The sequence below is a fragment of the Strix uralensis genome, chromosome 7, assembly GCF_047716275.1.
Source record: "Strix uralensis isolate ZFMK-TIS-50842 chromosome 7, bStrUra1, whole genome shotgun sequence".
Classification (NCBI taxonomy): domain Eukaryota; kingdom Metazoa; phylum Chordata; class Aves; order Strigiformes; family Strigidae; genus Strix; species Strix uralensis.
In genome coordinates, this window is record NC_133978.1 from 24,895,648 (window position 1) to 24,920,665 (window position 25,018).

General features: G+C 38.7%; 1 protein-coding gene across 2 annotated transcripts; it reads right to left on the reverse strand.

The window, feature by feature from the left end:
* Window positions 1–46: 46 nt before the first annotated feature.
* On the reverse strand, window positions 47–24,973 carry KIF11 (kinesin family member 11). 2 transcript variants are annotated; one of them, XM_074874960.1, is made up of 25 exons: window positions 24,816–24,973; window positions 21,692–21,734; window positions 20,352–20,447; window positions 18,988–19,112; window positions 14,428–14,560; window positions 14,208–14,305; window positions 14,041–14,119; window positions 13,519–13,704; window positions 13,311–13,435; window positions 11,423–11,513; window positions 10,887–11,129; window positions 10,679–10,774; window positions 9,933–10,021; window positions 9,336–9,423; window positions 8,370–8,558; window positions 7,034–7,241; window positions 6,591–6,763; window positions 6,185–6,307; window positions 5,038–5,196; window positions 4,498–4,637; window positions 3,596–3,875; window positions 2,324–2,546; window positions 1,919–2,073; window positions 1,487–1,603; window positions 47–840 (listed from the first exon to the last, which is right to left on the reverse strand). In XM_074874960.1, exons 4-25 carry the CDS (start codon window positions 19,002–19,004, stop codon window positions 715–717), a joined length of 3,138 nt encoding a protein of 1,045 aa, XP_074731061.1. In that variant the 5' UTR covers window positions 19,005–19,112; window positions 20,352–20,447; window positions 21,692–21,734; window positions 24,816–24,973; the 3' UTR covers window positions 47–714. The 2 variants fall into 2 exon arrangements, with proteins under 2 accessions (XP_074731061.1, XP_074731059.1); XM_074874958.1 differs by lacking the exons at window positions 18,988–19,112; window positions 20,352–20,447; window positions 21,692–21,734; window positions 24,816–24,973 and adding an exon at window positions 17,657–17,975.
* Window positions 24,974–25,018: the final 45 nt, after the last annotated feature.

Genomic DNA, 25,018 nt, shown 5'->3' on the forward strand with positions numbered 1-25,018 from the left:
CCAACATAGGACCTGCAATGCAAAACCCAGCAGTGAGACTAGCTTACCTACATTGAAGAGGCTCTGAAATAAAGCTGTTGTCTATTATGAAACAAGGGAGGGAACCATCCTTTTCCAACAGCACAAGACTTATGACACAGCTGCTAATGTTTAAGCTAAATTAAACCTGCTAATAAGAAAGTCATGTAAGTGTGTTTTACTCTGAAGGAAAGTGCTTATACATTTGTTTTCCATGAATCAATCATTTATTTGAAGCATCCCAGTCAAAAGAGAGCTATCTACTTCATAGAAACAGGAATCAGACTAAAAAGCCAGTACAAAACCATAACACTTATTTACAGATAATTAAAAAAATAAAAGATAGCTGGTAATGCTGACAAAGCATTTTTCCACAGCCCCTTCTGCTCTAAGTCTACTGAGAAATAGAAGAGGATCTGTCACTTGACAGCATAAAAGTCTATTTAACATACAGCACCATAATCCGCATGTTTTTGTGTTTTGTTTTGTTTTTTTTTTTTACATAAAATTTGTTAATAGTTTGCAGGCTACAGCATATAAAAATGGGACAAAGGCGGGACATGTGACAGGCCAATCTTTTGATCCAACTTCGCATCAATATATCGCTATATACACAGACCAAGAATAACCAAAGTTATGGCTCAGTAGACAATTAGACATAAGTATTTCAAAACAGGGATCTGCAGGGGATATATCTTAGTTCAGTGATCTTAAAGGAAGCTTAGATTTGGGAAGAAACTGTTCTGTCATATCCTCTATCTTGTTCTTCTCCACTGTAGCTGCAGATTTGTTCTCTTTATCCTTTTTGTGATTCCTTTTGTGCTAGGATTTAAAGAAAATGCCCAATGTTAAGAGAATACAAAGAAATTATGACTACTTGCTCATGTACAATGCAGTATATAGTGTCCTGAGGAAAAAAAGAGTTGGTAGAACTATTGCATTTACTGAAGAGATTTATTGTAGACAGCTGGAAGTTCAGCAGCTACTTTTAAGGGATCTATAACAAGTACACACCAACCCACCCAAGCCTAATATACCAGGGGTTATTGGTAGAGCAAGTGGGTTAAAAGGAAGGAAGAAAGTAAAAAATCAGTGAAGAATCAAGAATGCTAATATTTCTGTTTGGCCTCTAAGAAAATACTCCACATCTAATTTCAACTTTTCCATTAAAACACATGTGTTTATGTCTAATAAAATTATGGCTTTTTTTTCATGCAGGATTATTTGCTAAGGAGTTTTCTCCTGTCTGTCCAGCTTGTCAGAAATTTGCATTATTTTATCTGCTGTTAACTTATCAGAACGTGCTTTTATTTTAGCTCAAGTTTCACAAAGCATATTCTACAGGATTTTAAAAAGTTGTGAGACTATACTAAATGATAGTGACTTCAGACTACAGAACTACTATGGAACAATAATCTTCCTTCACTCTTGAATACACAGCTGTTATAGGAGTATCTGTGGAATTTACCTGGAAAAAGGGAACGCCACCATTTGCATGACAGCACATGTTTGTATCCACTAAGGATTTGTCACTAGCAAGGCTTTCACTGGATTCCTGTAACCCTTCCTCTTCTTCCAACAGGTCCTAAAAAAAGAGGTTTTCAGAAAAGTGTAATGTCTGAATTTCCTAGGTGAATGTACTAAACATGATAAGATCTATAAAAGCCATGGCACAACCATTTCTGAAAAACAGAAATGAAAGCCTCTAAATTATGAATGTCGTCTTCTTTAAGGTACTGTTTTTGTCAAAAGCTCAGCACACGTGACTCCAAGTACCCTGTAAAACATAAAGGCTGCAACAGCTCTGGGGTCCTAGTCAACTCTCCACAATGGCAGGAAAAAAACTCCTAAAGATGTGAAATATTAATTGAAGAGCCTCATTTGCCATTCATACACATACCTGATCTGCATTGTCCTCCACTTCCTTTATCACGCTGCTTAGCATTGCATCAAGTTTTGGTTGCTTTTGCCTTAACTGCTCCAGTAGAAGTTCCCGGGGTTCTGTTCTCACAAGTGTGACTGGATAGAAGTAGTCTCTCCTCTGAGGAGTGGTCCCTTTAATGAAGATTGTACACTAATGAAAGGCACTATTAAACACTTTCAGTATTTGCTTTCTTAGAGATCCTCAATTTTATGTTAACTCAGTACAGAAATCATGCTTTGTTCAGTTATCATTCTTTGCACACACCTTAAAAAAGGTGTAAGGCTGCTAGTAATATTATGTCCCCATTAACCTTCACTTATGAATTCTGCAACTCAAATTGCTTTCTGTAAGACTGTTCTGTTCCCAACCTGCTTTAAATACCTGTTGGAATATCCACTTTAAGATCCTCTTGCAGGAAACCATTAACCTGAGTCAGTCCATGCTGTGCTTCCTCATTAAGTGCCAGCTTCTGCTCCAGAAGTCTCTCCTGATCAACCTTTATCTGATCAAGAAGGCTATTTAGTACCTTCTCCTCATCAGCCTTTTGTCTACCAATATGGTCAGCAATTTCAGCTATTGCTTTATCACAGTTTTCTTCATTTTTCTGAAAACAAAAAAACAAAACAAAAACCCCCATCAAGTTAACAGGAAAGGTAAGGTTATGGCTTCTTCTCTAAGCTGTGGTGCATGATTGTGACATGACCTGAAACGAAACAACTGAGAGACCTCAAACTGAGAAGTTTCAGTGCCAGTTTTACACTCTCATTTTGAGAGCTATTTTCAGAAGAGAGTCAGTTTCTTAGAAAGTATGATCATTTTAGAAAGCTACTCATAAAGACGATGCCATCTGGTTCAGATCCAACTCCTCATGCTTCTATGTGCAACCCTGCACAGAATTAGGATATTCAAGTGAAAGTGAAAATCCTACAAGCACTAGAAGCTTTATGCATTTGTAGGGGAAAAAAAGGAAAACATTAATTTTTAGCCATTCCCGTTGGAATGAAGTGTTCAGTAGGTATGACAGATACAGGGGTGTCTTGAGACTGCAAATGCTTTTAAACAGTTAAGTTTTTCTTTCTGAAAGTTAGCAAAATGTTGGATTTGCCTATTTCATTACCTATGAGAACAATAAAACAAGTAGGGTGTGAAATGAAGTTTGTAATGGAAATCTAAAAAATTAGAGAAAGTTCTCAGGTAAGAGGCCATAACTACTAGATACCTAAAAAGAATGCTTTCTCCCATGTTAATCCATCTGACCAATAAACTCATTTGCATCCTCCAGAATGCAGTCTGTATTTGATCATTGTGCAGACATCCCAGGGAACATTATTGGTAGATAAAGCTTTAGAATTAAGAGCTATATAGTACTTAAAAGATGTAAAAAGCTCAAATTACGAATAGAAGTTAGCTGCATGGAATTAATCAAGATACCATTTTTTTGAGGTTATTTGCACTTCAAGTTCAAATACTTCCTCTAAAATTAAACTTCTGATTTCCTCTAATTGCAACTACTTAAGTTGAGTAACAGGAGTCTGCTATGACTGAAAAAAAATCACAATTATGTTCTGACCATGAGAACTTTTTTCCCCTACAAATTCTACTGTAAAAGTTTGTCTCAAAACACTGTATTAGATTACAAATGACTATAGGTACCTTTTGTAAATACTGAAGTTGCTGTTTCTCATCATTGAGAGACAATAGCTGCTGATTGGTGAAGTTGATTATCTGAGCAGTTGTAAATTCACCCCATTTATCAGTATCCCGAGACACATTTTTGAGATTGCTGAGAAGTTGTTGACAGTGATCAGTGGATTCTTCCAGCATCATCTTGTTTTCAGCATTTATGATCCTGAGCTCTTGAGAGAAATTATCCAGAGATGCAATAAATTTGCTGTGATTGGAAATTGTACTGCTGACTAGGTCTGTAGTTTTCCTGCAACATATTTGTAACAGATCAGAGATTTTGACACACTCTACATTTAGAAATATTTGAGACTAGAACCAGTTAAGTAGTGCAGTTCTATCAAAGCAGTTAACTATAATGTTGTTGCTCTATTTAGTAAATTTACAAATTGCAGCACTTTGAGCAGTAGGTTTGTTAAATGCCCTAAAAAAACCCCAAACACATACCACAAGAAAACCCTCAACACAAACTGAAAACTAACAACTTTGGCAAGACCTTAGCTATTCAGTCTGCAACTAAATGAAGCATGCTGCCACAGATACAGTATTATACTTCAAGCTAAGACTTTATGGTATAAAGTTCTGAAATCCAGTCATACTGAGGGCTGTACATCAGCATATTGCTCCCAAGACCATGGTCTCTTATCTTCCGTATGTTCAAGAGACAAGTTTGAGGATAAGCCTTGTAGAGCTACCTTTTCCTCTGAAAGGTGAACTATGATCTACATTGAGGCAGAACTCAGCTCTAACACACAGGTCTTGCCCAGAAGACTTTATAAGCATATAAATATGAAGAGCATCTAATTTTACAATCCTCTTCATATATAGTTTTATCTTGCATCAGTATACACCAAAAGTCATCTGCTCCTTACAGGTGAACATTTTCTTGCACAGCAGTGATGGCGGTCGTCAAGCTTCCATTTTTTGCGAGTACATTAGTTAAGTTCTTCTGAGTCTCCTGAGCAAACAGGTCAAGCTGGCTTTGCAGTGATGACATTAATTCAGCCGCGCTCTATTAAAAACAGTCATACATTTCACTGTTATTCCATACTTTTTAACATTCTTAAAGGGTACTTGAATGATCTTATTATCAATGCAGCAAATGAAAGAGCTTTGTCATTCTGAAGCTGAAGGTACATTTTTTCTGTAGAGAAGATAGAGACATTTTGCTTTTGGAGATATATGTAAAGGCATATATACTGGACATGCTCAGAGCAAGGGTAAATGTTTTTGCTACCTTCCTACATAAGCTTCTTAAAGCAGCCCAATGAAGGCTGAAAAGAATTATGATCATCAAGTTACTGTCCTAACATTTCTTCTGAAGCAAGTACAACGGTTTACTGCTACAAAGAGTTTAAATCAAAGCAAGCAATCACACTTGGTGTTAGGATTTCTTCTTACTCTGAGGATACCTTTGTATGTGCCAATCTCATCATTTCCATGTCTTCTTTTAAATTCTCACAATCATTCTGAAGCTGAGCAAAAACACTGGCTGTTTCTTCCCGTAAATTTTTCAGAGTGAGAGAAAGATCTCCAAAGAAGGTATCCACTTCCTTTTTATGACCCTCCATCTTTGAAAAAAAAGTTTTAAATAAAGTTAGATATTTGGCTTTAGGTAAGTACTGGATACTTTTTTCTAATATAATTTATATAGAAACAAAGTCTACCCCAAGGAAATTGTCAAAGGCCCCGATAAAGTATTGTGCATAAAAGGTGAAAAATAACAGAGCAACCTGAAGTTACACACTACAACTTTGTATGGCTTTTCCAAACACAATATCTGCATGTGAGGTAGACTAAATAGGAAGACACAGACAGGGTACTTGGTTAAGACAAAAGCAAGCAGCAGGAGCTGGTAAGCCATGGACTATTTGCTTCTAAGTCTGAAAACCAATAAAAAGTCTCTAGAGAAGGGGAGTTGATTTCATGAATTGTAATTGACAGAAGGGGGAATCTTTTCAGTTAGAGCAACAGGTCACCAGGAACAAAGATTTGTTTTTGACAAAATGGAAAAAACAGGAAAGAGTGAGGCTGCAGTTCTACATAAACTAGATAGATGAGAACTAAAAACTGAAACAAAGGACTTCTTTATTAGTACAATATTGCCTGCACTTACGGTTACTGTTAACAAGATAAAGCACCACATTCCCCAGGAATCAAAGTGATTATAAAAAAATTTTGGTATGACAGCAGGAGAAATTAGGAGTGATAAGACTTGTCTAAATTAGTTATTTTAGATTTTTAAAATACATAAGAGACTATATGAAGGATATTATCAAATATTTGTTAAATATAGCTTTAAGAATCCACATTTTACCATTCTTCTGTGGCATTTAGATGAGCAGTTTTGCCAATATAGGTAACAAGCAAATACACCACACAGAAATGGAAGAGTCTGAAATAAAGAGCTAAAAGGTAGAATTCATGTGACAGAATAAAGGAGAAGAGGCCAGGCCAGAAGTGGAAACACTGACACACTGTAGAAAAAACACCAAAGGGTTATCTGTAAATTAAATAAAACAGAAGAGCACAAGGTAAGAGACAAGTTATGTGCAGTACCTTGTCAGCCACAGCAGCGTATTTCTTCACATTACTCTGAAACTGACAGTTTAGCCCCAAAACAAATTCCACCATTGGTGTCAAGCTATTTAATGCTCTTCCTAATCCAGATGTATGTTCCTCCTAGGAACAGGGGTGGAAAAAAAAAAAAAAAGAAAAAGTAAACCAGGATATGACTGTTCCTTCATCTACATTTGTAAGAAGCTATCGAAATACATATCCATGTACTCTGCTATTACGAGTTTTTGCTATACAATACATTACAGCTTGTGGTGGTGACATGGGAAGGGAAGCAGGGAGGACAGGTGGAGAGCATCAGAAAAAATAGACAATATTTACAGAACCCCTTTTGACTGAGAACAGTTTCATATATTTAAGTAACATAAGAGTATTTAAATTTACTAACAATTAATCTCAGCAGCTCAGCTTTACAATCAAGTGACAGATTCTCATGCTGTGTTATTTTTTCAGACACGTGAGAAACTTCAGTAGACACCAATTCTTTAACAGAGGCAAAAGATGCTGATACAACTGATGCAAGAATATTCGCTGCTGAAGAACTGGTAGACAGGAGGTCACCTACAAAAGAAATCAAGCATTACAAATTTTTTTTTAAAGCTCCATTGTAAGATAGGAACTCTTTTTATTGCTCATCACCTTACTGCCTCCTACAGCACAGGAAGGCTGTTGATCATCCCAGATACATTGTTACTGGTGCAACTATAATCATTATGTTATTTAAAATAAAGCTTCTTCCACTTACTAAAACAGAGCTGTTTTAGGAGATGGTCTTTGGTACTACTGTTGCAAAAATTCAGGATGACATACTGATACAGGTATTACACTTACCTATAAAATTTGTGTAAGATGTCAACATCTGCTGCTGCTTCAAACTGTTTTCACTAACTGAATCTTGTATTTTGTTGAACAAAGCATTCATTTGTCCTGCAAATGTATTTTGGACGATAGCATTGTGTTGATCTACAGCCTTCTTACGGTCCAGTTTTGCATGGAGACCAGATACATCTTTTGTAGTTTCTTCAACTGTACTAAGTAACTAGAATTTTTTAAAGTTATTTTAGTCAGCCTTTAAACAAGTCAAGCACATATTATATAACAAAAAGCAACTGAATTAAAAGAAGTTATCTCCCTTGAAAGACAGGTATTTCCCTTTACATTGTCAAATTACAATTGTTAATCCTGGTGTTATGTCATTTACAGTCTTAGAACACAGGAAAAAGTTACCTACTAGAGACCATTTGTTCTGACTTTGAAATTAAGGCATTAACATAGGACATCCTCAGTATTTAAGTAATTAAGATATCATTTATCACAGAATAGTAATGGAAAAAAATTTCTGACCACTTCAACTTTTTCTGAAAGATTTGACAGTAAATATATCCTTTAATAGTACTCAAGCAAGAGGTTTCTAATACTAGTTCTATGATAAATGTTTTAGAATTTGAGTGTACAGTGGATTCTTGGTTTTGTAGTCAGCATAAATAATTTCTGTACCCATTTCTCTCACACAAACACTCCACAACCCACATGCAAAAAACTAGGCATCCCCTCCCAACCTTACAGGAATCTGAGCAGAAAGAAATTTTCACGTTGACTAAAGATACAAGTTCCATCACTTTGCAGTTTAAATAACTGGACACTCTCTCCCCACATCAAGTCTGTTTTGATAATTATGACCAATCTACAAACACATTAAAACCATACCCTAAAATATAGAGGTGACAGGGCAACAGTTTCCATTTTTTCACTCAGTGAGTGTAAATTACTGCACACATCTCTGCAAAGCTATTTTTCTACCCCAGTTATATATAACTTACTCTTTTGTAGGGCCATCCGTAAGTTTCTAGTAAAGAAAACTACTTATTCTGCAGAACAACTCATGACAATAGATGCTCCAAAGCACTGGAACTTTCATGACAAACTGGCCTGAAGTAAAGGTAGCTCCAGACCAACCTGCGTCTTTAGCAGTCAGCTGTCAATATTACCCCAGAGAAAGTCCTGCAGTCTTAAGTAGCTTTTCATCATAATATAATTTATAGATTGCGCTAATCCTAGTTTTCCATCTTAAATTCAGGTTTTGTGACACTCGCATCATCCTTGAACAGCCCACAACACTCCTAAACATGGGAAGCTACTGTTAGTTAGGTGCAAGAACTGTGACAACCTTGCTAGCTGTGCCATGAAGTTTTTGTTCAGTGTTTTCCAAAACTGAAACCACATATTCTTCTTCAGCCAGATGAACCTTGGTTTCTTGCAGATCTTTTTGTGTTTCTTCCAGTTCTTTCTCCTTGATTTGCAGATCTGTTTTATACTGTTCAAGTTCAGTTTTACTAACTGTGAATAGTTCAGTGATCTAAAATGGAAGACAAACATCAATAGGGCAACACTGCTTTTTAAAAATTTAACAGTCCTGCTTCACATCTCTCAAATTATGCCACAATACCAGAAGGCAAGTTGTCATCTACCAATGTAGTTTTAACTGTAAGGCTCAGAGGTGTTAAACCTAGACTGTACATTTGTATAGTCTCTGTATTCACTGAAAATACCACAGACCAACACGATTTTCACTGTAATAATCCCTTGTTTCCCCACTCAAACCACAAGACCAAACAATTGTTGGAGCACAAGAAAAAAAAATCCCACTAAACAAACCTAAGTGGGTAGAATGAAGAAGAGAGTCAGTAAAGCTGATTACACAGAGTAGTTACCTATTCCAGCAAACTAATATCTGCATTTCTTTTAAAGAGAAAGCTCCCATTTTCTGTGTAATTTGTTAAAAGGAGCTCATCAACTTCTCCCCTCTCCCTTCATTCTTTGCTCCTAAGCAGATATCTGTCAACTGAGATGATACCATTTTACAAGAGGGGTTTTGCAGAAAACCCAGCAAAGCAAATTAAAGGTTAAGTGGTAGACATTAAAACAGCTTTAAAAAAATAAATATTGCATCCTGCAACTTCATATATGATATTTCAACTTCCTAAATTCAAGGACTAGGAAGCTTCCTCTCTTGACTAGTTAGGGAACTTTAAGAACAGAAACTCTTCAGACTTCTTTACTCAAACTTCTTTCCTCCTTCCCCAAAGATTTTTTTTTTTTTGCAGATTTAAGACAGTTGAGAAATGTCACTTACTCTTTTCACTTCTTCCTCCATGACGCTGATTTTGTCAATATACTCTGCGATTTGTTCTTCCTGAACTGTCAGCTTTCCATTAAGGGCTCTCAAGCAAGAATTAAGACAAACAAACAAGTCAAGAGCTGATTTCAAGATTATCTACCGGTTTTTATACTACACATTTAGTAATTTTGAAAAATATTGTTAACTTCTGTATGAAAAGCAGGTAATTTTCACTTAATGCAGAAAGGATTTAAGACAATTTTCCATTGTAAACTTTCTGCATAAACTAGCCCTCTTACAAAGTGAACTATATCGTTTGCTCTCCTATATGAACTTCTACTGAAAGAAAGGGCGTGTGGTGTAAATCTGCATCCCTGCTATACTTGTGGTAAGTTCCACATATAAATAAATTCCTCAGCTCAAACCTACTCTTTAGGCTTCTATCTGTGTAATAATTAATTTTTAAAGAACAAGTTGACAAGTCAGTTAAATTCTCCTGGCTATCTTCAATTTTCTGGTGTGAAAATAGATCTGAAAGCATTTCTGTATAAGGATAGGTATGGCTATTTGAGATTTGTCGTTAGTCATTTTATAGAAATTTTGAAGACATACTCATAATTTTCAAGGGAAATATAGACTCCATTTTTTTCCCGTGCAGCAGCAAGGTCTCGCTTCAGACGCTCAATCTCTTCCGTATATTCCTGCATAAAGAAACAATCACATGTAAACACGAACATTTCTACTTTGCTTTCAAGGTTTAGCTTAACAGATACTTCATAAAGATAGTGGAAGTTTTGCATAAGCACAGGAGCAAAGAACTTAATTTCAAGTAAGTTCAGTATGGCACCATTTAAATTCATACTGTTGGGTATACATAGAACACTGAAACCTCCCATTTGAATCGTACTTGGTTGCATATAACAGCTTATGATGGGAATCGCAGCTTTAGTAGCTGTCAGCTGCCTTGCATTGGCTCTTCATTCATACTTACTGTCAAGTCCACTTTAATTCAGGCACTTTCTAGGAAATGAAACTGCTAATACAGCAAGTCCAGAAAGAATATTCAGTGTTGTTTAGTGCTTCTCCACTAACTTGTAAAGAAGAAAATCCATATACAGAGTTATAGCTAGTAGCAATAGCCCTCTCTATCCAGCTTTAGTCTTCGCAAGTTTCAGTATCTGCAAAGTGACTAATGCTGTTCCAGTAGAACAGCTTAGTTTGAAAGCATCAGTTCAGCAATTAAAATCACCTCAGAAAAGCATTCTCCACAACTCAGTAATTCCTGCATAGAAAAAACTATGTTAACAGAATCAAATCTAACCTATAACTTAATTTGTTAAGATATACGTCTAGCTTACCTTTATAAGAGCTTTTTTTGTTAGCTTCTGATTAATTTCAGGCTTGTTCATTATGTTCTTTGCTCTGTGGGCATATTCCAGTGTACTCAATGTTTCCTGTGATAAACAGATGTAACACTAGGTCAAGCTGAAGAGTTAACTCATATTTTTGTATCATTAGCAAAATATAGTAACTATTTTAGGAATAGATATTCAGACTTAAGTTTACCTCAAGATTTATAGATGCAGGAGAAACTGTGGCAATTATTGATGTTTTTGTTCGTCCTCCAAGAGAGTCTTGAAGGATTCTTGTGAGTTTAGATTCCCTGTATGGAATATGTGGTGCTCTTTCTACTAGAGCAGTAATAACTCTTCCTAGTGTCAGGAGAGACTGGTTGATATTTCCAGCTTCACGAGCTCTTTTGTCAACTGCCCCAGATCGACCAATGTTTTCACTTCCTGCAAGATCAACCTGAAAGACAAGAGGAAAGACAAGCTTCTGTTTCAAATCGCCCTGAAGATCCCTTGTCCCATAGTGTTGCAGAATGCAACACACAACTAGCTTATGAGTCGTTCAGGAGACATTGGGGTGACAAATGGGACAGACATTCCTCAGAGTGACAAATAAAGTTCATATCACTTTACGAAAAGCAGTAATTTTTCCCCTCAGAAAAAAAATCCATCTTAGATTCTCAAGAGAATGAGGTCAGATTATTCTAGTTCATTACTTTAAGAATATCAGTGAAATTTAGTTTGAATACTTACCAAGTTTAGCTTCCCAATTTTGACAAGTTCTTCTCCATCTACTGTCGTTTCTTTCATATGGATGGTAATTGAAAACACAGAGTGGGAACGGCTATAAAAGAATTCAGTTTCAGACAGACATCCCATTAAAGCCAAATAATCTGCTTGCTACGTGACACTGCTGCAAGTTAAGTATCCATGCTCTTTTTAGGGAATACATTTGACCCATTAATTGGGACTTGCATATTTTCAATATACAAAGTTATTCTACCATGTATGTTTTTGTACATATTCATATGCATGTGGTACTTAAAACCAGCGATGAAGCAACTAGATGATGTTTGCCTCATTCAATCCTGGTAAATTTTATCTTATTTCAAGCGAAACCAAGAGAAACACTTTGGGTTTGTTTACATTTATGTGTTCTGAACTCACAAACATGTCAAGGAAACTGCTGTGTAGATTTTTTTTTTAGTCCATACATTAAGAACAGTTTTACAGAATGTGAGATTAAGAGATTTAGTTTTCTTTATTCAGGTTAAGAAAATCAGCAAGTAGCTGAATCCAATATTAAAAATTTATAAGTTTAATTCACTTTTCATTCAAACAGCAGTACAGTTTAAGATTATTTTAGTTTTCTTTATTCCTTTAATAAGTTTTTATAATAGGAAGCTGAAATATATAGAAAACCACAGATATCAAATTAGACCAGTTTGACCATGCATAAAACAGCTCAGACAGAATGAATTCTCTAAATTCCCTGTAATTTCAGATGAAATTAGTTCTGTGTTCTAATTTGCAGTAGCCAAATACCCATTTCCTTACACCAGTAGACAGATGCGCTCAGTATAACACTGGACCACTACTTGTTCAGTTACACAGATATCACATCTGCAGTTCAAGAATGAGAAATCTATAATAAATGACTCTACTAGATTCTGACTACAAGGTGCAGTCATATGAAGTAGCCTGAATTGCTATACAAAACACCCCCTCAACCTTATCTCAAATTTCCACAACCCCATTTGCAAGTTTTCAGAAGCTGGGATTTGAAAAGAAGGTCTTGTGTTGACCTGTAAAAAATAGATTTTAGAAGTATTTTGAAATTCCAGCTTCAGTAACAAGTCCTGATATACCGTTTTCTACTACTGGTGAGGAGAGGAAAGGATACTTGAGACTCTTACACCAAGTTTTTATTTAGTAAACAGGATTGGCAAAAACCCCAACCCCCATAACAACTAGAACAAAGACAACCCAGCTCTCTAATACAGGTATATAAGCTTCCAAATATGAAAGGACTACAGCCCTCTTTTTGAAGATGTACAATATCTACTGCAGGGAATATTTATCTAATGCTAGTACATACAATATATTTCAGTTATGTACCTGTCAGACTTCTGTCTTTTGATTCCATAGGCATAGAAAGCCTTGAAAAAGTTAACTTCCTCACTTTGAGTTATAATTAAATTTCAATATTCTAGATGTCATATTAAGAACATTCTGCTACTTAGATCTCAGCCAGTGTTAGTTAGGTGGCATTCCACAGCTACTGTGGGATTAACAGGGGATATATTCATAACAAAGCATGCAAACTCTATATAAGTGGGGAAGCTTATGTAAAAAAAAAAATAAAAATCATGTAGAGAGAAACAGCTTGCCCATATTTAAGATGAGAAGTGTTCAGATTTTATAATGCCCCTTCATACACCTACTAGAATGTATCACCCCACAGGATGTGATAAGGAAGAAGTTCTAACTATGGCTTTCTAACCCACATTTGAAATTCTGAACAGTGATACACAATCTCAAGATCATGCTAGGTTTGCTCTAGCTTCAACATCTTTTACTTCTTCGGTAAGATAATAAAACAGGAACAGAGCAAAGCTTCTGAAACAGGGAAGATCTGTACCTGGAATATGCATTCATGTAAGTAGCTGCAGTCGTTCTTTTTGCTGCACCCCTTTCCAGGATTTGATAGACTTCATTTTTGTTGTGTACAGTTATTTCTTCCAAGCCTTTAATAATTACACCCCTCTGTCAGAAAATAATGCATGCTTATTACACATCTCTCAATCCTGAAAGCCTTAAGATAACAAATTTTGGAAGACAGCACTAACCTTGTTTCGAGGGTCATCAAACATCTGCAATCTTTCACCAACATCAGGAGTAGGATTCAGAAGATCAAAAAGCTCCTCATTATAGATTTCCAAAAGAGACACCTTCACTGAAAATTCAGTACCATTCTCTGTGAGTTTTTCAAATATCTGATGCAACGTACGGGGTATTATACCTGCTAGTGGATCCTATAAAGTAAAGTATTTAATACATAAATACACTGAAAGAGATTTGGGGGTGGGGGGTGGAATTTCAGCTAAATAGTCTGATTTGATATAAGCAAGAATACCTCGGACAAAGATCATCTTCCATATAAAGATCACCAAGGTTTGTATGCATGCATTAAAGATGTAAAGTTTTTATTTACATATAAATGAATGAGACCATTTGTTAATTTACAAACATTTAAGGAAAGGCAGCTTTAGAATTTGAAAGGCATCAATTTTAGGTTTTCTTTAGCTTTCTGCAATTTCTAACTTTGGCCTATAGTACAGACAAGAGAAATCTCAGGAGTGACAATATACCTCTTCCCAAGTATATTCCTCATTTGGTGACCGCTCCCCTTCCATTGTGAAGGTCTTACCAGTACCAGTTTGGCCATAACTGTGAGAATGAAAAATTAACATGTAATGAAGAAACTAATATTCAAATAAAATTTCCTAATAAGAATAATAATTATTGGCTTACTTACGCAAACACTGTACAGTTGTAGCCCATAATGACTTCATCCAAAATGGGACACACAACACTCCGGTATACATCAATCTGCTTTGCCTGAGCTCCAAAAACCTGTTGAGGCAAAGACAACACATCCCATTTATAAATAACATATAGCCTCACACAGTAATCAGACCATGTTAGTGAAATGGACTAGCTTGTTTTTTGAAGTCCCCAACTTGACAAGCAGTTACCATATCAAATGTGTAAGTCTTTCTTGACGTCTTATCTGTCACTCCTCCAGTGCGGACACTAACTTCCTTTCTTGCTTGATCACAGTCTACAACAGCATAGGAGCTTCCTTTACGTTCTGAGGCATTAAAAGGCCTAAAAAGATAGGAGTTAAAAATACTGGATTGAAATCATTGCTAACGAACATAAACTGAGAAATTTAAGATCCAGAATAGTATAATTGCTAAAAGGAACATAAAGCTTTTAACTTGTTTAATAATTGCTTAAGGAAAACCTGCCACAATTTGGCAGTTTCCAGATCTTGTTTCTCCTTCCACACACTGTGGAACAACTCAAGTATTTACAGCTTTTAGTTTGCTTACATATATATTTTTTAACATGTCCATAAACACCTTTAAGATCATTTAGATGCACACACAGCTAAACTGCATTAGAAGATGTTGTTCAGTTGCAGGGGGGTTGGAGATTAAACATACCAAACAGTTGTATAAATAAGAGCCTTCAAAAAAGGAAAAACTTATACATGAAAGTTAAGGTAATAGTTAATCAAACTAATTAACTTTAAAAATTTCCTTTTCATTTACACAATCAATGAAGCCTACATCTCGCACTGATGAACAACACTCTAAAACACCAGAAATACTAATAGAATCTACTAATAGAACAGTAGGCAGCAATACCAGAACCTTTATGTTGATGCATTTGAATCGAATGTGCAAATTGTGAATAGAATTTCATAAGACAGATAAACCATCAGATTTTGGAGGAAAAAAGCCCACATACCTTTTTACTCTGATTGAGTTTTAAGTAAAGCTTAATACAGGTGTAATAAAAGTTTAGAAACTTGATGGTGATCATTTTGTTTCACCACTAAGTTAAAGCTGGTGCACTCAATTTTCCTTGAAGGGGCGCTTGCAATAACTTATCCCAAAAAGCACAGAAATGACCACGGGCTGTAAACTAAAATGATGAAATCCTATTTTATTACTAATTTAGTAGTGGTACTGCACTGAATATCTATGCTACCTGTACAGTTGACCTGAACAGTCAACTTGAAAATAGAACTTCTACAACCTTAGCCATCTTTAAAATATTTGACAACAGAGGCACTTCAGATGCTGTATCTTTGAATTATAATGTAAAAAACAAAAACAAAACCCAAAAAACTCAAACACACAGCATCTCTAGTTTCCTGACTTATGGCTAACATTTCTTCCTCAACATAGCACTGAGGCTGGAGTGTTAGATTCTAAACAGACCACTAGACACTTTGGTGCAAGACTGACCGGTGACAACAGATGATTACCAAAATCTTGTTCACAGGAACAAGTTACAGCTTTGGTTTTGTGACTTTAAAATAGGAGGAGGCTGAACAATGAATATGTCCTGGTCTATAATGATATAACAGTGAACGAGTCAAATGCAGGAGCCTTATGGTATGATAGCCCAGAGCTGTGAGATCAGAGGAACAATTCAGCTAGGCTGGGGCATACATGCACATCATCACCATGTGCCACTAGACAAGCAGCAACCTAGTATGCCATGGTGACATTTGATCACAGGTTCATCCCCTTAGGTATGAAGATTATTAACAATGCTAATGCATGCATTTTGAGTGTCCAAATTAATGTTTTACCAATGCACAGTGAACGCATTGCTTGAAAAGGTTTTTGAAAACCTCGGACACACCAGGTTTCAGAAGCAAATTAAGACAACTGCATCTATCTCCCCATCTGTAAGAAAAATAGAACCTGACTGATGCAGAAGAAAAAGAAAAGGTGAAAGGAATATTTACTAGCTCAAACACACTGAAGTTCTATTAAAAAAAGCTGTACAAGAGGCAAGAGCAAGGGTGAGCTAGAACGTTTTTAGGGTTTAGAACTTGGTCTATGAGTTGCAACAAAAGCAAAACACTACCCCATGGACAACCCTGATGCTACTGTCATATTGAGCATTTTATTTAATTAAAATATACACTGATACTTAGTGAAGCTACTCCAGAACAACTGGAACTAAGCAGATGAAAAAGACTGACAGCGTTTCAAACTCAGTTGCTTCAATAAAGTCATTCTTCTTTTGCAATAGCCGTGATTTACATCAACACTTTCCCCAATCCTGTAAAATTTGTTTCAGCAGCTTTTTAGTTGTGTTGCAAAAATATGAGATAATCGCTTTTAATTTCTATCTTCATTGTGCATCTGTAAAAGTAGACCTTCCAAGTGAGAGGTATAACGAATGCAAAAGGCATTAATAAATATGAAGGCACTAATAACAATATGTAAGCTAACATTTGCAGTTCTGGCTCAAAAAACACCTTCCAGAGGTATTTTGGACACTATTCTTAACCCATTAGCAGTATTACAGTTTTAACAACCAACACTTAAAGAACATTTAACATCTGGTATCAGTGAGCAAGTCTTTAAAGTCACCTCAAAATTACAAAGAGAGCCTAATTTTATGGTACATGAAGTTTGTCACATTATACAAAAAAAAAAAATATTTATCAACCAAGGTAGTTGGTCATTATTACTTAAGAAGTTAACCCCCATAACTTTTCATCTGAATTCAGAGAGACTGCATCACTGAATTTATATGAAAGACATACGAAACTGGGTGTAGCAAAAATTTTATTAGCTGTTAAATCGTAGTGGCTTCCCACAGAAGCTCATAAAAGATAAAAATTCAATTTGTTTTTTTTCGTGTCTTGAATATCAGTCATACTCTCATCTAGCTCTTAACCTTCCTACATAGCTTTATACTGGGTGTGCACTCAATCAAGCCAGGAAATTGCAACTTTTTACCTTTTTAAGCTGCAAAAGATTATTCACAGCAGCGTTATTTTGCGGAAGCGCCTATTATCTCTGCTGGCTACAGGGATCCGCCGCACAGCGCGTACGAATGCCTCGGACCGGCGTTTTAAAGCGCAGTAAGGAGCGCCGTCGGGGGGTAACGCCGCGCTCTTTAACAGCGCTATACTGGGGGAGGCATCGCGCAGCTCCCTTCCGCTGAGGCCGCTCGGCAGAGGCGCGGGCTGCACGGCGCCCCGTCAGCCTCCCGTCGCATGACAGCGGCCTGGGCACACCGGGCGCTCCCAGACACCGTAGCGAACGCTTCAGACCGAAGCCCCAGGGGGACCTACGAGGAGGGGCCCCACCGGCTCCGCGCTGGGCCCTGCCGCGGGCCGACCTCCAACGCTCGCCCAGGGCGGGGCGGGGGGACCACCGCACCTACCTGCACCGTACCACCACCTGGATGTTCTTGCCCTTCTCCTCCTTCTTAGCACCACCGCCGCCCTGGAAGCTGAGGGAAGCCATGGCGAGCCTCGGCGCGAAGCTTGCCGCGGGGAGAGAGAATGCGTCGCTCACGTCGCTCCGGGTCGCCTGTGGCTCGGGCCAACCGCTCGCCTCAGCCGCCGCCTGGCTCCAGCCAGCAGCGCGCGCTCCGCCGCGACTTTGAACCACGCACCTCCCCCCGCGCCGGCCAATCAGCGGGCGCCCGCGGGGCACCCTGGGACTGCTGCTCAAACCGTGCCGGGGACGCACGGCCGCGCCGGAAGCGGCGGCCCCGCCCCACGCGCACTGCACGCTGGGAGCTGTAGTGCCCGCTCGGGCGCTATCACGTGACCGAGTGACGGCAGGACGTCCCCGGCAGAGCGGCCCCGCCCCGTCGGTAGGGTGAGGACGCGCGTTAGACCGGACGGGTGGCGGGATGGCAGGGGGAGGCGGATCCCGCAGTCCGGGACCGTGCGCTTGCGTTACGGCGTCCGGCCTGGTCCGCTGAGGGCTGGTGCTGCCGGGCGCGCGCAGCCCGCTCCGCGGTGACGTGTTACCTGATGTCAAACTCCAACCTGCCAGGCGGCTGTTTGTTGCCACCACGACCGCGCGCGCTCACGCGGGGGCTGCTGGGAAACCTGCTGCCGCCTTCGCAGCTGCCGCTGAACGGCCACATACTCGAGGGCATCCAAACTTCGCGCCTCAGTTCTCTTTCTTCAGGATTCACATCATCCATGCAATCTTCCCTCGCAGGTCCCGCCCTCTGGCCATCCATTCCATCCCTGCCAGCTCTCCAGTTAGTCCACATTTTCTTTAAACGTCACATTCAAAATTAGAGAAGAACACCTGGCCAATGCCCAGTGCAGCACAAGCATTACTTTGCCTGTTTTTAAAAACCCAATAGTATCACGTTTCTGTTTACATGGTGGGGCACAGGGCTCCCAGCAGGACAGCCCGCTGTCCCCGCGGTCGGTGGTGCCCCGCTGCCACGCGTTTGCAGCAGAACTGCCAGTCCAGCCAGTTTCCGCCCCCCGGCGGTGCACTGCGCAGACCCTGCCTGCAGAGCTCTGCTCTGGTCCCTCTCTGTGTTCCTCTCCAGCGGAATTCATCAACATCCCTCTGAATTCTACACCTAATTTTCAATATGTTTACAGGCTGGTATTGCCTGCTCAATTGGTGGGAAAATCCTATGTCTGAATGAAAATAAATAGTTAAAGGCTCAGGACAAAGCACTGCAGGTGCAACACATCCATCCTTTTATTTTGAAACTGTATCATGTGAACTACTCACCAAGTACAAGCTTGCATCCTCTGACCAGCAGTGTAATTTATGTCACCCTAGCTTCCCTGTGAGGGCTTCCTTTGAGACGGTATTAAAAGCTTTGCTAGGTGGAGATCTATAACAGGATAACAGGTCTGTGGGTAGAGGGGAAGAAGCAGATGTTAGAGAAGATTTAACTGGTCTGACATGCTTTGTTCTCAACAAATCCGCACGGCTCCTACAGACTGTCATACTGTCATCTACCTCTTAAGGCCTACAGTGCTACAGTGCTTTGCTGTTGTTCTAGGGCCTTCCCAGTTGCTGAAATTCACATTACCCATCTATAATTTTGCAGGTTCTGCCCCCCTCCCCCCTCTTTTTTTCTTCTAAGTTGGCTACTTTGAAAGTTATACCTCCTCCATGAGTTCTTAAAGTTAATAACAAATGAATCCTAACCTGTAAGACTTGCGGTAATTTTTCTGACAGTGACATGAAGCAGCATCACATTATGTTCCTCTACCATTTATCTCATAAGTTAGAACAATGTCAGAGCCAATCAATCTTATACTAGGCATGAAGAACATGATCTGAGAAATACACACGTTATTTTTATAGAAAAGGACATGAAGTGTTGGATTCCTAGTCTGCTAGGATCCTGTGAGCAGAAATTGATTTGGAAAATATTAACATTCAACAAATTTGTCTGCCATTCTAAATATAGACTGATGATGACACAGGACAATAGCTGTGAAATCTTTATAGTGATTAATAACAATTTTCATTTCCAGCCTTTCTGAGAAAGTATTTTCTGTTTGCTTCATGTAAGACTTTACTGCTTGCATGCCACTGAAAACAACACAATCTTAAAGTATAGATAGCATATAGATGTATTAGATGAAAACTACTTTACAGGGACAGACATTTGGAAGTTAGTAACTGCCAGATGAATTACTGCCCTTTAACATCAATTTTTAACCTTTTGGCCTCAAACCTAGAAATAAGGCAATGATTCTGTAGAAAAAACTTGTAACAAAACGCTTAAAATTTGTATGCATAGACAACTAAGGAATCTGTATTTTCTAACAGTCTCAGAGCTTAACTTTCCAACCAAAATGAGTTTGGTGAGTTGGTATTACTAACACATGCTTTTTTTTTTTCCTCTAATGAAACACTAAAAATCACAATAATACATTGTTTTGGTTAAGTGAAGATTTAACCAAGTGGGAAAATTAATATCAGATAAAAGCAATATCCATTGCAAACCTATTGAGACCACCGTTACTCTTACTTGCTTTTTATATTCCATATACGCTAAGAGCAAAAATTAATTCACGTAGGAGCTACTGGTAGATTGAAAAGTCAAATACAGGTATGCGAATATACTGAATCTTTACCTTTTGCTCTATACTCCTTCTTACAGATCATACAAAAGAAGGCAGCACTGGAACACAAGATGTCTTTTCTTCTAATTTCTGCCTGTTTGTTCTTTTCTAGTATGAAAGTATAACTTGCACTAGTCAGAATTTTTCTCAAAATATAAACATGTCTCTCACAAACATAGAGAAAAGATCATTCAAACCTGCATTTAAACAAGAGGAATCTATTTTATTATTGGGAATTGAATCTGGCTGATAGCTACCTTTGCCACAGCTGTGGTAAAACACGTATTTCTGGTAAGCAAATTAGCTTAAAAAATGCATACAGATTAATAGCTGCAGCTCTGTTTTACAAGGTCAATTTATAGCATAGGTCATACATTTTCTTAGACTAGGTAAAGCCTAAACGTACTAACACACTTAAACACAAACTGAGTAACAGGGAGCTAGCATTTCTCAAGCGATAAAAATAAATACAAGAAAAAAGAAACAAGAATGCCTAGGATAGCCTTAACAGTGGTTGGGAGAATGACCTTTAAGAAGACATGTACATCATCTGTGACAAATACGTTTGTTGGGTTTTTTTTTTAAAGACAGACAAAAACATTACAGAAAAATCAATTGTATAATAATACACACAACTGCCAATGTAACGACTTCAGTAGAGATTACTAATCCCCATTTACCGATCAAAAAGGACAATTTTTCACTAAAGCTTGCCAACAAGAAGTCATTGTATTATAGTGATATTCATAGACAATGCATGTCTCAAAAAAAAAAATAATTAGTGTTTTCCTAGGATTTATATCAGATGACCTGGATAATTATAGGTATGGAGGCCTGACAAACAGTAAATTGTTGACACTAAACGTGGTTAGCTAAGAATTAAGAAAGGTTATAATAATGGAGAGATATAATTAATACAAATTATAAGTTTGGGTGAGACTTCTTCAAGGTTTAGTAACACCTGTTTTGATTACCAACATGCTACACAGTCTATGACCTGTATTGAACATGTGGAGAGTTTAAGATTCAGTCAGAGTAACAGGATAATTATTTCACTGTTAAAAATGAAAGATACGATGCAGTAACTACCTTATTGTTAAAAATTAAGGGCTCAATGCATATATAACATGATTAATACCAGAACTGGTTTCAACTAACCAGGGAAAATACACAGAATAAAGGATCTCTTTTTTCCGCATGCATGCTAGATCACCGTCCGACACAGACGGGAGCACTTTTACATCTTTTTATATTTATAGTCACCATAATAAAAAATTAACACCACATGATGGGGGATGTATGCATTTGTGTCATTAGTTGAGAGTAAAACTAATAATTTTCCATATGCTTACCTATTTTCAGTTAAGGCATGCAGCTGCATGACATCCTTTACATCTTTTTAAAAAGAAAAGAAATAATGAATGGAAAAATTTGAAACATATAGAATTGACAGGACCCACCAAAGTCAATAGGAAATGTCTCCTTGATTTCTCATTATCTTTTGACTTTAATATTGTAAAATGTGATTCATTATTTTTATACTAAAAGCAGTCAACAGACATTCTTTTTTCATATATGCCTTGCCATGGAATTGCCACTATTTATTTTGGAGTAGAAATAACAATCATAAGCTATGTTTTTTTCAGCCTGAGGCCAGTTTGCTACAAAGCCCTTTATATACAATTACAATTCGAATTTAATCCAGAATTTTAGCTAGGTGGAAAAATATGCTTCCATTAGAAGCATATCAAGACTGTACTTACAGTTTTACACTTGCTGCTTCTCTTTATATTCAGGAGGAATATAAAATACTGGTTTTATTCTAAATTATTTGTAACCTGTCTTGAGGATCACTTCCCCTGCACTGTACAGTTATGTCACATACCCTGAAGAGGGATCTCCACACTGCTACTCCATTTCTTCACGGGAATTTTTGAATAATTTCCACACTTACTCTAAATCATACATAAGTTCATTTGATTGTTTGGACAACACCTGTTTTTCCACTGGGGCAGAGGAAGAAGGCAGGACTGAAAGCACCAATTGTCTACGAGCAATTAACGTTAAATGGGGAAGAAATCTTAGTTGCTGGACTACACTGAGAAAGGAATTTTACAGAAAGTCCTCTTTACTTTTGCTGATGGTGTCGTACTAAAAATATCTTTAAAACATGGAAAAGATATCCAAAATAGTGGATGAGTGTAATTTTGGCTAGTATATACTAAAACAAAGAGGGGTTAGATTATAAAAACACAATCTGCTCTGAATAAAAATCAGTGCCATTGAATAGCTTACAATGGATAAATTAGGTGTAAAGTACAGTAGGTGTGACCTCTATTGCACACCTCTGCTGCAATAGTTATGTCAGAGCATGAGGAGGTGTGATCTTTCACCACCACAGCTACAGCAGCAGAGGCTTGCTTTAGATGCAACTATTAGCAGACCACCACAGTTTTGTTGGTGCAGTCTACTTGGATTTTCCCAGGACTGGCTCTGTGTATATCCTAGGCAAGATCTATAGGGAAAGGCAGGCTTTATCAGAGCAACTATACATCAGACCAGCATTAGCTAAATATACACATTCAGCTACTTTAGGCTAGCAAACTGTCAGGACCTGAAAAAGGAATAAACTGCCTGAAATTCTGTATACTTTTATAGCTTTCATCCCTCCATGATAACAGATACAACATGCCTACAACTTGTGTTAATAAAGGCAGAAGCACTTCTACTATACATCCAATTTAAGAGAACGACTCCAATTCACAACCTCTTAATCCCCCAGTTGCTTCCGAGAGGGAGGAGATAGATCAGCAAAAGGCACTCATCTGGCAGTGTGCTTTCTGTCAGACACAACGGTATTACCCTCTGATGCACTAGCAATGGCAATGGGGTGGAAGTAAGATTTAAGATCTCACCATTTCACAGAATCATCTAGGTTGGAAAAGACCTTGAAGATCATCTAGTCCAACCATTAACCTAACCCTGACAGTTCCCAGCTACACCATATCCCTCAGCACTATGTCAACCCTACTCTTAAGCACCTCCAGGGATGGGGACTCCACCACCTCCCTGGGCAGCCCATTCCAACGCCTAACAACCTGTTCTGTAAAGAAATGCTTCCTAATATCCAGTCTAAACCTTCCCTGGCGCAACTTGAGGCCATTCTCTCTTGTCCTATCACTTGTTACTTGGTTAAAGAGACTCATCCCCAGTTCTCTGCAACCTCCTTTCAGGTAGTTGTAGAGGGTGATGAGGTCTCCCCTCAGCCTCCTCCAGACTAAACAACCCCAGTTCCCTCAGCCGCTCCTTCTAAGACATGTGCTCCAGACCCTTCACCAGCTTTGTTGCCCATTTATCCTGGCCTCTTTCCTTCTGGCCTGGTCTTCACTTTTACATACATATTTTACATAGGAAATGGAAAAAACCCAGACTGCCTCAAACTAGAATCCCATGAGGACAAAGATATCCTTCATTTTCACGGGAGTTAACATATTGTGTCAAAATTAGGCTCCCACACAGTTCTAAATCCAACCAGTTAATTTAGGTGAAAACTACCAACTGCCTTGCTCCAACCAGGATTGGTTAACTTGAGAGACAGTTTTGTGACTAAACTGAGGCCAGAAGTGTGGGTGTACTTGATGTAGACATGAATGTTTTAAACTGGGTAGCTCAGGTAAGAGCGTCTCTATAGCAGCGCAGACCTCAGTGGAAACCAGCAGCTGAATGTCTACCCAAATCCCCTGACAGATTTTGTTGACCATATGGAGCAGCATGCTGCCACTTCTAACAGCTAATTTGACCAAAGCTGACTAAAGCTACTTCCGATACATCTTCAGTCCCATCTTTGTGTGCAGAAATAACCTTAGCTAACTCGTCAGGTCACATTTTTCTACCTTTTTATGACAGGGGGAGGGTTCGGTGAACTTTCAGCTGTGAGATACCAGCTGTAATAAAAGGCAAGCAGTGGGGAAGCTAAAATCAGGCATTAAATATAGCACATTAAGTTCCTTTCTTTCTCTTCTTTTTTTAAGCTTTGAGAAATAAAACATAGGAAAATAGAAGCATCTAAAGAAAGCACATTACTAGAACTGCAAACAGTGGTTTTTTTGGGGGTGGCTTTTGGGTTTTTTTTGCCTAGAAAGACAGTAAAGCAGCCAGCCACAACCACGACTTTCCTACAGGGAAATGTACCAAGTAAAAGGCAAATCTGCCCAGAAAACCAAATACATGGGAGTTCTAACAGAAGTTCGACCTTATCCAGCGTTTACACCTCGTAAACCCGTCCTGCGCCCGAAGCACCGGGGCCACGGCTGGTGAGCGGCGGCGAGCAGACTCCCGCGGGAGAGCTCCCACGGGGGAAATTCTCTCCCCAGGGGGGAGGAAGATTTGACACCCGCTGCACTGAGAGATCTGAAATCTCTGCCATTCAGGACCACACCACACCCACTGTACTCAAATTACGAAGCGTCTAATTACCTTTTGTCTTGGCTCTTGCCGGCAGGGACGCGGAGCCCGTCCACCAGGAAGCGGGCGGGCCGCCCCCGCCGCGCCGGGCCGCAACACGGGCCCTTCGCGGGCGCAACCCAGCCCCGCGGCGGCGGGGCCGCCCCAGAGTCCTTCCCGCCGCAGCCCCGTCCGCCTCCTCCGGGCGCAGCTCCCCGGCCCCCCCGCCTCGCCGC